Source organism: Diachasma alloeum, unplaced genomic scaffold (assembly GCF_001412515.2).
Source record: "Diachasma alloeum isolate Michigan unplaced genomic scaffold, Dall2.0 Dall_scaffold_00179, whole genome shotgun sequence".
NCBI classification, from domain to species: domain Eukaryota; kingdom Metazoa; phylum Arthropoda; class Insecta; order Hymenoptera; family Braconidae; genus Diachasma; species Diachasma alloeum.
The window spans coordinates 5390108-5404775 of NW_021680345.1; the positions used below are offsets into that span (position 1 = coordinate 5390108).

Sequence of the window (14668 nt, forward strand, 5' to 3'; positions counted from 1 at the left end):
ATCACTCATTTTTGCAGTTAATTTCAGAATTCATCACATGAAGTAATTCTCCACTCTTTAAATTTTCTATCGAAACATCACATTTTATTCATACTCAATTGATAGTTCATCTACAGTATATTCATTTGGTCAAATAGAACATTAATTTAACCCCTAGATGTTAATAACTATACGATACAAATATGAAATTTAATGTTACAAAGGATGTTGATCAAACATGTACTCATTTGCGCGATTCATCGTGAACATTAAACTATAAACAATCTCTATTCGTTAATTACTTTGAATTTCTTCGTTAAAGGAAAGTAATATTTGCAGGTGTTGAATGATTCGAGGAATCTTTATAAATTTTATGATGAATGGAGAGAGAGTGCAGGGCATTCGAATCGAAAAACCCCCAGTTTGCCATAAGTACAATTATAATACATTATACATTTAACATATAATTAATAATCTATTCGTAAATCGATAGAACGGAAATGTTTTAAACCCTGTCTCATATAATGTTTAGTATTCCTACAATGAATGTTCATTTGATTCTCAATGCTCCTTCGAACACATCACGTATGAATTTTTCTCCTCCCGAGGATTTCCCAGGGTCTTGGTGATTTTGAATCCTCATCAGCCACTAGATCTAGTCACCGAACTCTACCCGACGGCGAGCGCAGATGTGATTTAATGTAACCAGTACGATAATCAATTACATCGCGCGCGATTCCACCTGACAGACCGTGCCGGTGTCTTCGGCTCCATCTGAAATCAATTATCATCGTATTCACATGATTTTCATTGGTTTACTAATCTCCACATTTAATTGAAAAATCAATTTTAGTGAAAATTTTAAACGACTTGGAATGAAATTGGCATGCCGAGGGAAATCCAGTAGCGAAGGAAGATTTCATGGAATATCTCGGAATCTAAGGTAGATAGCAAAATTTATGTCATAACTTCTTTTATAGAGCAAATTGAGAGCTACAAAAAAGATTTTTACAAAAATTTCGCTATCTCCCTTCGATTCGGAGATATTCCCCAAAAACTCAGCTGAGAGTCAAGTCGACTTGAGTAGTTTTACCGCTTTGCTACTGAATTCGTTCGTGGGGCGGAATAAACCGTCTACAATCGTTAATATAAGAAGCCCCGGGGGTGAAAAAGAACTACTGAAATGCGGGAGAAACTTTGCGTCATGAATTCTCAGCCAAAAGGGAATGAAAAGGTGTGAAGAATAGCTTGAAGAAATTGTTCACTTTTCAGGAACTGAATGGAACGAGCTGCAGGTGATCTGAAGAGGCCGAATAATTTTGAGAAGTGTTCGAAAATGCGAGGTGGTCGACAGGTGTCAGCGCCACCATCTTGTTTGAATTCCCCTTCTGCCGCAAGGGGGTTTAAAGATGGCCGCGTCCCACCTCGCATTTTTGAACATTTCTTAAATTTATTTGTCCTCTTCAGATCACTTTCTACTCGCTCCATCAATTTTCTGTAAAAGGAACAAATTTTTTGAGCCATCTTTCAGACTTTTCCATCCCCTTTTGGCTGAGAATTCATGGCGCAAGATTTTTCCCTTATTTTTTTTCACCCCCAAGACCTTTTAATTTCAGCGATTTCATCGACCATAAAGATCAGTTCATTCGTCCTCACTGTCCCATATTTATTCAGCTGCTTTTCATTTCATTTTGCGTAATATAAAATGAAAAATCAATGAGGAGTTTGGTTTTATAAAAATATTAATAGTTATTGCCATCGATGAAAATAAAACATCGAATATCGATTCACATACGTTCATGATGCTTCATTCCATAATTATATATTGTAGCACATACAGAATATATTAATTAAATGGAGTAATCAAAAGTTATTAAATATTCATGTCACTACGTAATTACTAATGCATATGTAAGAAAAGATTTTATCTCAATGTTATCCGGTGGTTAACGGTCTATTCTCGGTATAGGGGTCACTAGCCCTACGATTCTTCATTATTCGAGCCTTTTATTGGGGTTGAATCTCATTGTGGAGGCACGCTACGCGCTAGACTAAGCCATCTTCTAGTTTATAATGTTTACGTGATTGGTACTAAAACTAGGGAATGTCTGATAATTATTAAAGGGACTACAACACTTAATTTACAATACGAATAATTTATTTGAGGCATGAATGCCTCGTTCGTGGGAGAATAAGAGTTGTTAAAATTTATATTACTCAGGGAAATAGAAAAATTCTCAAATTAGGAATAATTGGGGTTTTGCGTTAGTTTTTTTTCATCATTGAATATGACAATTGAATTTAATTTTGTTCAACTTCTTGATTTTTAATGGTTTTTGAAAATAAAAAAAAAACGTGTTCAAATTTTTTCTCAATTTTCGTATTTCATGATTCTATCGGATGAAAAAATCATCAAATATCATGAAATCTATGCAACAGCCCAATTTTCTTCAATTTGAATTTCATTAAAAAGATATTTAAAAAAAAATAATGATAGTAATAACAATGATTTTACCCTCTCAAAAATTTGAGACTTTATAAAATCCGTAAAAAATCATTTATAATTAAATATGACGAAGAAAAATATTAGATCTGTATTTTTTATTCCGATAAATAATTTTAAAAGTTTGCAACATGACGTCATAATACAAATGATTCTGTGCAACTTCTTGATTTTCAATGGTTTTTTAAAATAAAAAAACACGTGTTCAATATTTTTTCCTCAATTTTCGTATTTCATGATTTTATCCAGGAAAAAATCTATGCAACAGCCCAGTTTTCTTCCATTTAAATTCCATTAAAAAGATAGAGACATCTTTTTAATGTATTTTTCATTTAAGAAGCTTTCTTTTCCCCGTGAAGATTTCAAATTTCATAAAACACGTAAAAAACCACTTGAATGATACTCAGAGGTGCCAATGAAGTCGATGGGGATGGTCTGTCGACGCCACCAGTTCACGCATAGACCCTAAGACCTGTTCAAATCGCGATTACCCTGAACCGCACTCGAGATTATTTCCCACATTATTTATCTCGCTTCGACGCCGACTAACGGCTTAGTTGTTTTTTGTTGTTTTTTTTTTCTAAATGGGTCATACCTTGTTCAGACTGTGTCACGTTGTTGGAGAGATGATGATTGTTGGTAGTGGTTGAGGTTGAGGTGGGAACGCGATGTAGCGGGGTTTCAGAGGATGAGGAGTTGTTGGCATTATGACGATGGAGCGAATTATTCTGGTTGTTTGCGGAGTTTGGAAGGAGGGTTTGTCCATCACCATGGCTAGACGTTACTCCGTAGTTCCGTCGAAAAGGACGCTGCTGGAACGATAGTCTTCGACTCCTACTCACACCAACCCCGGCGCAGCCGTGCTGCTGCGGACTTGTACTGCATCAACCCCATTTTATTCATTTTTTACTCATTTCAAGGATTTTTGTCACTCCTAACTCTTTCACTTCAATCCAATTTTATATTGTCTGGCTGATTTTTTTATTTGATTTTTTCTTCGCGACTGTTTTATTCAATCGAGTGTCTAAACCTCACGTTCACCTTGTCAGTAATTTTTAGTTCAGTTGAGATGCTACAGTAGTGACGAATTCAATGGTTAAGGGGAGACGGAACCCTTTTGTCTACATCAAATCTTAGAATTGTGTTTTCTCCTACAATTATTAATTTCTATCTATGAAATTACTTTATCGACTCGATTATCGCATTGTTGAGTCAATGAAGTAGTTTAATGAATAAAAAATAATAATTGCAGGGGGAAATACAATTCTAAGGATTCATATAAACGCAGGGGTTCCGTTTCCTTTTAAGCTGAAGTTACTTCATCATTTTGAAATCGTGAAAAAATGATGAGTTGGAACAGGTACGATCAAAATTTCATAAAAAACATAGCGAATTCGATTGAAAATTCTATTGGATTTCTATTTTTCGAATTTTTTTAAACAGAAAATGTTCATAAAAAAATAGTTTATAGAGAAATCTGTAGAATTTCATCTTTCTACACAACTTTTCCTGTTAAAACATTTTTATAGCAATTTCTTAATGTCAATTTTATAATTTTTTTCGCCCACAATTTCTTCTATTTTCATTCGAAAAATTAAAAAAACAAATTTGGAAAATTTGAGCCATAAACTTTCTACGGAAAATATTTCAATAGAATGAGTTTTACAGAAATATCAAATTCTCTTTTCTTTATAAAAATCCCTCACTAAAAATTTTCCCATTTTTTTCGTTCAATTTTTTTTTCTTCTCATTCGAAAAATCAAACAAAAAACTTGGAAAATTTGCGCCGAAAAATTTCTACAGGAAATATCTCAATGGAGTAAGTTGTATAGAAAAATCAAAAGCAATTAATTTTTCCTGAAGAATATTTTCCATTAAACACAAGTTCTATTAAAAACAACACCCAATGTAAATCCAAAAGAACTCTAACAAATTCCCTCAGCTTTTCTAGGAAATTGCGCCGTACGTATTCGCACTTCATTATTTTATTCGACAAATAAAATCCAGCGGCACCTCAACTGTCTCCAGAAATGTTCAGCACTCATGTAGCCCCTCACATTGTAAGACATGCGGAAGTAAACAAGTAAAAAGTGTGAAGAAATGGAAGAAAATAAAATGAAGCATCATGCAAATACGATAAGCAGTGCACATCCCCATAACGACACCAATATCTCTCGATTATGTATTTCCGATACTCATAAAACATGCGCCCATTTATTATTCATGATAATCTTTCTCTTCACTTATGCACATGTTACAAACGATTCACCTCGGACTAAATTCATGTCAGTAATTATCAAGAGCAGCTACACATTCGCGCGCAGTACAGAGGAAGAAAGAAAAGAAGATAGTGGGTATCTCTCAGGGGAAGTAATCTCTAAAATATTTTCTGTTGCGGGATTTATTTCCTCATCAGCCCAAACGGTGAATTGTCAGTATCATTGGCAAGGGAAGATCATAGGCCATGTATTTTCTTACCTTGTACTGTGACTCATGATGACTATGTTTCTGTAACAGCATATAATGGATCCTGATTGTTGGGAAGCGAGTTTATGGAGTGTTGAAGTCGTTTTTTTATAAGATACTTTTAGGACACAATAAGTAAGCGAGTTAAGCTGTCATCTGTCAATTTACCGGATTTTTTAGGGACGAAATTGAAATGTTAGGGGAGGCAATTCAAGTCGAGATCTCTTCATTTCACGCACGAAAATATTTCATAGAAAAGCCTAAAGAATTCGAGAGAAAATTCTATTGGATTTCTATTGCGCACTTTTTAAACTATTTTTAAGGAACTTTTCTATAGGAATTCTTCGACATGAATTTCCCAAGTTTTTTCCAATCTATTTTCTTTCTCTTTGCATAAAAAAAGCAAAGGAATAACTTGAAAAAATTGAGTCACAGAATCTCTATAGAAAATATCTCATTAGAATAAGCTGTATACGAACATAAAGTTTTATTTATTTTTTTAAAGAATATTTTCCATCGAAAATAAAATTGGCAAAAAACTAATAGAAAGTTCATTACAAATCCGATTTTATGGAAAAATTCTATTTGTTTTTTGCGTCAATCCTATTAAAAAATATTTCTCGAAATTCCTAAAAAAAAAAAAAATAATTTTGAACAGATGAATTATTTTTTCCCGTGTTAAATGAAATTGCCCATCACGCGACGTTGCCGAAAACTCGCTAAACGCACCCGGGCAGTGTAGCGTGAATTCGGCAACGCTAGAGCCTAAATAACACGACGGGGAATCCCCGCGTTTGGTGACCAGACTAGGGATGAATATTTTTTATAGAAAAAAATTCTGTAGATGTTGCTCTTGTTGAACTTATGCTCAAGCATTTCTATAGAAAATAAAAATCTACCGGATTAAAGTAAAGTTGTACAATTCCAATACAATTGACGCGAAAAACACATAATTTTTAAACAGAATTCTAACAGAACTCCAATTGAAATTCAATAGACTTCCACTATTTTTATTGTTTTCATACGTGACTATTAAATTAGTTTTCGAAAAATATCTGAATGCAGAGAAGACAGCAAAATTGTTATAAAAACAATTTATTTACCGCCAAAGGATTCAGAAATATAAAAAAAACTAATTCTGAAAAGAATGATTCTCGCATTGCCTTCATTAGGGAATTCCTCTTCCCGAAAAAATTTTGTTAATTTTGGTTCAACTGCTATGGAAATTTCAATATGAGGAACATTGCATCAGTCTTCACGGCCGGAGATCAATGCCATTCGCGTGGCTACGACTCCATTTCCCCCCGATGGGGAGGAAAAAAATAAAAAATTGGAGAACTCAACGTAACGCAACTACAATGAACTATTTTGTCATCAGACGGGTAGACGCCCAACTGACAAAGACAACTGTGCGTTGTTTTCTTGTCAGCTTAATCCTTCAACAAGAAAAAGCATCTGCATGTGATATGTTCCTGCACTATCTAATGTTATCTATGCCATCATAAGTCTAATGTAAGTTGACACACCGAAAGCTCTGTGGGATATGCGTGATTTATTTTCATTTTAGTGTGAGTGATTCATCATAATCATTGTGGCGATTATTTAAGTAACCAGTGATTAATATTTTATTCGTATTCATCGGTGTTTGCAGTGTGCGTTGATAAGTCTTCCCTCGTAACTTTGAATTCCACTTTTTTTCAATTATCTTCCCTCATTGAGACAGATACCTTCAACTCGTAATAAGAATGTCAGAGATGACGTTTAAAGAGAATAGTACTTCAAGTTCATTACATAGCCGAGTTAATATTTTATCAAGCAAAAGACTTCCTACTAATCAGTGAAAGACTACGCGCTGCCTCTAATCCTTGTGCAAAGTAAAATGTAAATAAATGAATTAAGTAAATGATAAATCAGTAGTAATTAATTAATCAACGACATAACTCTTTGACTTTCTTCTCTTGCAATAGTCATATAGAGATAGAGAATAATAAGGAGTAGTGAAAAAATTCTAAAGGTCAGTTAAACTGCTTTTTTTTGGTTTTTGTTAATCAAAACTAAAAGCTAAGTTGAATGAATTTCAATAAATGAACGTTTGTAGTCAATATTTTCATCCTTTGTTATTTTTTCGTTTTTGCCTTATCAAGTAACTAAAAGTGCATACCACAATACTGATGTGACTAATTTTTGTAATGCATACCGAAGTAGACGAGTGATGTAGTCGGGCCAGTTGTCGGGGAACATAACGAGGAAAAAACCGACGGCAATTAATATCATACCGGCGAGTTTCATTCCTACGAAGTGGGCACCGTAGAGGACAACATCGAGGGCTGCAAACGGAAATCAATGGTATATTTAAATCGAATGATTGGATTGTTTCATTATTTTTTTATTGGATAAAAATGTATTTGAAAAGATGAAGAACACTGCATTCGCTTTTTTATGCGGATATTTTTAATCCCCGAGAATTAATTCATTTTTTGTTATTTATCGAAGCGAATAAATTTGTTCAATATTCTTCATTCAATTTTTATAAAAAAGAATTTTATAAAAATCTCAATTGAAGATTCAATGAGATTAAAAAAATTGTTTCACGTGTTTTAAAATTCCGTCAGTGCTTATTCCTGAAATCGTTATAACTATTAATTAAAAATTGATGGATAGGATTTTTTATGCGGATATTTTTAATTGTCGAGAATTAATTCATTTTTTGTTATTTATCGAAGCGAATAAATTTGTTCAATATTCTTCATTAAATTTTTATAAAAAAGAGTTTTATAAAAATCCCAATTGAAGATTCAATGAAATTAAAAAAATGGTTTCTCGTGTTTTAAAATTTCATCAGTGCTTATTACTGAAATCTTTATAACTATTGAAGAAAAATTAATGGATAGGATTTTTTATGCGGATATTTTTTATCGTCGAGAATTAATTCATTTTTTGTTATTTATCGAAGTGAATAAATTTTGTCCAATATTCTTCATTCAATTTTTATAAAAAAGAGTTTTATAAAACTCTTTAATTTTAATTTGTATAAAAAAGAGTTTTATAAAAATCCCAATTAAAGATTCAATGAGATTAAAAAACTTGTTTCACGTGTTTTAAAATTCCATCAGTGCTTATTCCTGAAATCTTTACAACTATTGATGAAAAATTGATGGATAGGATTTTTTATTGCCTCACCAGCAGATACTGGAACAGCAGTGATGAGCCCCAGGGTAATGAACAAGTCGTATGTCAAGGCTACACTGAAGTTGCCCAGCATATTTGCCACTAGAAATGAGAATAAAAAAATTATAACACCGAAATTGTCCCCACGTGAGTCTCATCAGGATGGAGAACACAGGGGAGTGTGGGGTAAAACGGCTCCTTCTGATTTTTTCAAAAATTTTAACAGCCCATACAATTTTAAATAAAATGAAATACTTTTTTCTCCATGGAAACTACACTTCATCCCCTTCAGAATGAGCCTAGACTGATCTCAATTAATGAATTTGTTTGTGAGTTATGAGTATCACAAAAAAAATCAAAAGGGGCCGTTTTACCCCACTCTCCCTTAATTATTACCTAAGTGAAGTATACTGCCGGATAACAGAGCTGCCCAGGGCAGTCGAGCCCAGTGGAGGCTCTCAGCACCAGAGAAGTAGAGGGCCAGACAGACCGGCCATAATAACGCGGCATTGCAGAGACCGATTAGGGAGAAAAATAGAGACACCTGACCAAACGTCGTTTCGCCGATTACTTTCTTAAACAACACCTGTAATTAACAGTCTTCATGTCCTCTGATGTTCGAGAGATAACACGAAGGAAGATTCTGTTGAATTTCTGTTAGAATTCTGTTCGAAAATTCCAGTTTTGCGACGGATCTATTAAAATTTATGGAACTTTCACGGAATTTTTCAATAGATATTTATTGCGATATCCCATCCTATCATTTCCTATGACGTCACAAATATGTGGAACGCTATATAAATTTTTTTCTTTAATGTAATGTATTTGTTCAGAAAAAAGTATAAGATGTTGATTTTTCCAGATGAAATTCATCATTCTGTTGAAAAAAAATGTCATTTAAGAATTTCTATAGAAATAAGAAAATATTTCTATAAAAATTCTTAAGTGGAAGTTTCTAGGTTTTTCTTACGTGGATTTTATTACGAAAAACGAATGAAAATGCAACGGAACAAAAGTAGGAAAATTTATGCTCAAAGATTTTTATAGAAAAATTGTAATATCTGTTTGCATAATTCTGTATAATTTTGAATAGAATTCTAACAGAACTGCAATAGAATTTCTTAAAGAGAGCGCTAGGGTTTTCATTATTTTTTTTATACGTGACATTTCACGTATAAAAAAAATACGTGAAATGTCACGTATAAAAAAAAATTAATAGGAAAATTTTGAAATGATGAAACACTTTGAAATTTCAAGGAAATTCTATTGGATTTTGATTGAGCGTACCTTGTACACTGCTGAACCTGCAGCAGCAGAGGCAGCTAGGACAACTCCCCCGAGAGTTGGGCTACCCGTTATTCCATCCATGTAAGCCAGTAGGGCGATACCAGTATCGCATAAAATCACAGCAACAATCTAGTGACAAGATTATTGCAGCATAAAACGAGCTAACTCACCTTTATATTTGTTCTTGAATAAATAATATCGGTGAAGGGGAGGTTTCTAACGAATTCGCTAGGTTTTTCTTTGAATTTTTTGCCTCCGTGGATTCTTTTTTGGAAAAAAAAATTTCGAACTGCAAAAAACTTTCTTGTAATTTTTCTTTCATCTCCATTAGATCGCGAGATATGAAAAATGTCAAATACAATCAATTTATCTGGTTTCAGCTCCTTGAATTCAGAGGAGGTAGCAGAATATTACTTAAAACATTTTTCATAGAGAAAATTAAGAACTAGAAAAAAATTATAATTTTTTTATCCCAATTACTCTGTTACAAAATTTCACAGCGTCATCTAAATTTTTGATGTTGTGAGGTTGAATCTAATTTCAAATGAAAGTGTTCACTGAATTTCTCTGAAAGCTTGAATTTCCAATCTCACCATAAAAATTGAACGTCACATACAATTGCAGTTTCAATAGATTAGAAAAAGTTGAAGAGTTGTTGCCTGAATTTTCAAAATTGTAAGGTTTTTTCAGCGCCGTATGGACTTGAAATAGAGAATTACTTGAATATTCACGAAATTAACAGATTCGTCAACGGAGAAATGGACAGGAATTTAATTTGATAAAAATTTCAAGCTTTTTCACTTGCAATTTCAAGAATAATTTTCTAACAGTGTACATTTCGAAATATTCAGCGAAACCATGTGGTACAACTACATTGAATTATTGCGATTTAACAATTTAGGAATTGAAAAAAATTATTATCTACAAAAATTAGTGATGTTAACAAAAATTATTTTGTTCAATAAGGGATGAAAAATGCAGACTCACCCTGACTCCAACAAACTGTTCATGAAGTATAACCCAGGATAGAAGATAAACACAGGATACGTTGGTGGCAAATAGTGCCATTACATCAGTTGCTAATAGAATCCTCAATGAATGAATGTACATGTAATTAGTGGCTACCCACAGTATGCAGAACAAACTGCATCTGGTGAGAAATCGTCCCCCAGTGAAACCCTTGTCCCGAAATCCTCGCAAGCTCTCAGCTATAATTTCTGTTGGATTTGAGCACTTTGTCTTGACAATTCTGCAGAGAAAGTAGATAGGAAAATACAGAACAGCGAAATTCGTGCAGAACCAGGTGGTGAAGAATGGTGCATTGTAGGGGAGAATGAGCTGGAAATTAAAGGTAAATTATTAATTCACAACGGTCACGCAATTTCTCGTATTTAATTCGATATCAGCAAGTACGAAAAATTGCATAGAAAAACCTAGCGATTTCGACGGAAAATTTTATTGAATTCCCATTGAATTTTCTATCATTTTATCGTATAATTTTTATCATAAAATTTTGCAGTCAATCTGCGCATTTTTTTCTTCTATCAAAATGTTTAATGGAAAATATTCTATAGAAGAAATCATTAGAATTTGATTTTCCTATGCAACTTGTTCTATTGAGATATTTTCTATAGAAATTCTCGGCTCGAATTCTCCAAGTTTTTTTTCTTCATTTTCAAAACGAAAAGGTAAGAAAAATAGAGTAGCAAAAACTTGGAAAATTCGAGTCGAGGAATTCAAATAGAAAATATCGCAATCGAACTTTTTTCTATAAAATAGTTTCTACTGGAGATATTTTATTTAAAACGCGCAGTAACGCCGCGGAATTCTTAAGAGTTCGGAAAAAACGAATGAAATCGCAATAGAAATTTAAATCGAAATCCAACAGATTTTTTCGTCAAACTCGCTAGGTTTTTTAATGAAATTTAAGTGACGATTAAATCAGTAATTATTCATTTGAGAGACTCACGGGCTGATGATGCAGTCCACTAACTGACGAATTTACTGATGATGAATGACTCGTTATTTCTGGTTTGTAGTAATATAAATACTTCATGCAGTGAGTTGCACCTACCCAGGATGCAGTCACGCATATTGTTACGCACACACCGAAATATATCTGTGAATTGATGAAAGTAATCCTTAAACTAGAAGAAATCATCGCGACTTCGAAAAGAAAATTGGTAAAACGTAATAAGAAAAATTTTCGATTTTTCGTTTTTCATCTTTTGGTTTTTGGAAAATATCTCCGAATCTGAAGGAGATAACGAAATTTTCGTGTAAATATTTTCTGTAGCCGTGGAAATTCTCTAGAAAAAATATCTTTTGACATTTTTTCGTGAAACTATTCGTTATCGAGATAACTTTCATATTCTAAAAGCCGAAATCTTGCAAATCAAATTGTTTCATTTTATTGCGTTTTACCACTGGTCTGAGAAATTAAATGTTTTATTACTTTCTTGGCTGACTCAGCGCAGCAAGAATTGTAGCATCGTGATAACGAATGCCTTCGTGTTTGATAAGAGACAGCGGGTGCACTGGTGCTGACACACGAGGGATTGTGTCCTTGACCTCCGTGCCCACCCCCGCCTGAACCAGGGCCACCGCCGCTGCCAGCGCAACTTCCCCCTGTATCGAGGGACCGGCAGCTTGATGCAGAATCACCGCACCCAGGGACAACGCTGCAACCCTGTTGCTCGCATCCCCCTGGTTTCCAAGAAATTGTTAATTTTTTAAGGGAGATTAAGCACTACTCTCTAGTGGATAGTGAAACGAGATGCGGAAATTCGCTTGAAACTGTTTTGTCAATATCGTGTGAACTAATAGGTTCGGAAGGAAACATTACTAGTGTTTTTTGTGCAGAATTTCATCAGCTGCAAAAAGGTTCTGGGATGTTTTCTTCTAAACCCATTAGTTTCTAAAATTTTTTCTAAATAGTCTGTGTTAAATTTTTCTACTTGATACGAACTGTGAGTAAATTGATCCCGACTCGATCTTAAATATCTCAGGAACTTTTGAACTTGAATAAAAATATCAGAAGACTTTTTTGTGGAAAATTTTATCAGCTACAAAAAATCTCTTGTGACATTTTCTCCTAAACCCATTAATTCCTGTGATTTTTCCAAAAAAGTCTGAACCGAATTTTCCACTTGATGCCAACCGCTAATCAATCGATCCCGACTTGATCTTAAATATCCCGGGAACTAGTGGGTGTAAATAAAAACATCAAAGGACTTTTTTGTGAGAAATTTTATCAGCTACAAAAAATCTCTTGTGACATTTTATCCTAAACCCATTAACTCCTGTGATTTTTTTTTTAAAAGTCTGAACCGAATTTTCCACTTGATGCCAACCGCTAATAAATCGATCCCGCCTTGATCTTAAATATCTCGGTAACTAGTGGGTTTAAATAAAAACATCAAAAAACTTTTTTGTGGGAAATTTTATCAGCTATAAAAAATCTCTAGTGACATTTTCTTCCAAACCCATTAATTCCTGTGATTTTTCCAAAAAAGTGTAAACCGAATTTTCCACTTGATGCCAACCGCTAATAAATCGATCCCGCCTCGATCTTAAATATCTCGGGAACTAGTGGGTTTAAATAAAAACATCAAAGGACTTTTTTGTGAGAAATTTTATCAGCTACAAAAAATCTTTTGTGACATTTTCTCCTAAACCCATTAACTCCTGTGATTTTTTCAAAACAAGTCTGAACAAAATTTTACACTTGATGCCCACTGCTAATAAATCGATCCCGCCTCGATCTTAAATATCTCGGGAACTAGTGGGTTTAAATAGAAACATCAAAGGACTTTTTTGTGGGAAATTTTGTCAGCTACAAAAATCTCTTATGACATTTTCTCCTAAACCCATTAATTCCTGTGATTTTCTAAAAAAAAGTCTGAACCGAATTGAACTCTTGATACCAATCGCTAGTAAATTGATTCACTACTTTTCTACTATCTCCGACATGTTCTCCTCCACCCACTATTTCCTCCCCTACATTCCAAAACACTCTCCCCAAGATTCTCCAACAATTCACCTGAATTATCCTGCCCCCCCGCGAGGGGGCTGCTGAAGGGTCCATGCTCACTTCGCTCATCACTGAGAATGATGCTCGGTGCACGTGATCGACGTGGATGAAATATCGTCGGTAGCTCGGCAACCCCTCCACTGCCCATATTTTCACGTGCAACCGGACAGACTAACGCCCGAGCAGTCCACAATTTTCACATTCTACAAACAACGAGAGCCATTAAAAGCCCGAAAATAAAAATTCCCAGTCTCAAAATGTACCTTCCGCATCATCATCACCACGATTCGTCCATTACTGTGTCCTCCAACCCACCGACCCTGGAACTGAAACTGACCCAGTTCTTGGAAACTCCCTGAGAGCTTTAGAAGCTTGACCCTGACGCACTCGAGCCCCTCATAACGCTCGCCCTCGGCCCTTCAACTTGTGACTCAAAAATTCCGCACTATTTTGACGTTTCGGGGGGATTGTCGAGGGGTAATCCATTGGTAATTGCCCGGAGGATTTCGTTCATTGACGAAATTCATGTAACAACATCGCGCAGACTGGCTCCGTGAGCTTTGAAAGCCCTGGTGTACACCATTGATTACTTGGGTGGGGGACAAGCTTCGTTCATGTATCACGCGCATGTGCTTAAAGCCATGGACAAGCTTTATGCTTGTTTTATTCACTGAACTGCATCAGCGATCAAAATATTTATTTCCTTCTGACGCTCCCCATCAATTATTCCCCATTAATTATTCCCCCGTTAAGCCGATTCCACCCGAATATGCCCTCAATTTTTCACAGACAGGTGATACCATGAATGATTGATGACTATTGATATTGGCACACTGTGTCAAATTGAATGGACATAAGCCCATTGGCTTTATCCACCGGCTTAGGCTGATTAGGCCACTTACAGCCCTCGCTGGAGATCCGGAAAATTAATCTCTTAAACGGGATATTGGATAATCATACAGGATTTTTTATGACTTATGATTATGGAGATATGATTATGCAGACGAGATGAGGCTTATCTTGATTCGTGCCGATGATCGATGGTTTTTTATGAGGCAATTTGTCATCAAGCTTCGTGATTTTGGATTTTATATTTATCGCGATGAATAGCGAGTAAAATATTACACAGATTATTAAGAAATTTTTGTGCGCAATTCGTGACAATTTTTTCAATTGTCAATTAAAATAAGAATGCTTATTTTTAATTCTCATGAAGAGGTGATAAAGGCTAA

General features: G+C 34.5%; 1 protein-coding gene across 9 annotated transcripts; it reads right to left on the reverse strand.

Annotated features, from left to right (window-relative positions):
- Nucleotides 1-56: 56 nt before the first annotated feature.
- LOC107043544 (putative thiamine transporter SLC35F3) lies at nucleotides 57-14000 on the reverse strand. 9 transcript variants are annotated; one of them, XM_015265107.1, is made up of 12 exons: nucleotides 13700-14000; nucleotides 13446-13639; nucleotides 11859-12109; nucleotides 11373-11522; nucleotides 10391-10741; nucleotides 9404-9532; nucleotides 8513-8660; nucleotides 8129-8218; nucleotides 7146-7275; nucleotides 4961-4990; nucleotides 3078-3361; nucleotides 57-753 (listed from the first exon to the last, which is right to left on the reverse strand). In XM_015265107.1, exons 2-12 carry the CDS (start codon nucleotides 13582-13584, stop codon nucleotides 701-703), a joined length of 1755 nt encoding a protein of 584 aa, XP_015120593.1. In that variant the 5' UTR covers nucleotides 13585-13639; nucleotides 13700-14000; the 3' UTR covers nucleotides 57-700. The 9 variants fall into 9 exon arrangements, with proteins under 9 accessions (XP_015120593.1, XP_015120575.1, XP_015120590.1 ...); XM_015265089.1 differs by having other exon boundaries at nucleotides 8513-8702; XM_015265104.1 differs by lacking the exon at nucleotides 4961-4990 and having other exon boundaries at nucleotides 8513-8702.
- Between the last annotated feature and the right edge of the window lie 668 nt (nucleotides 14001-14668).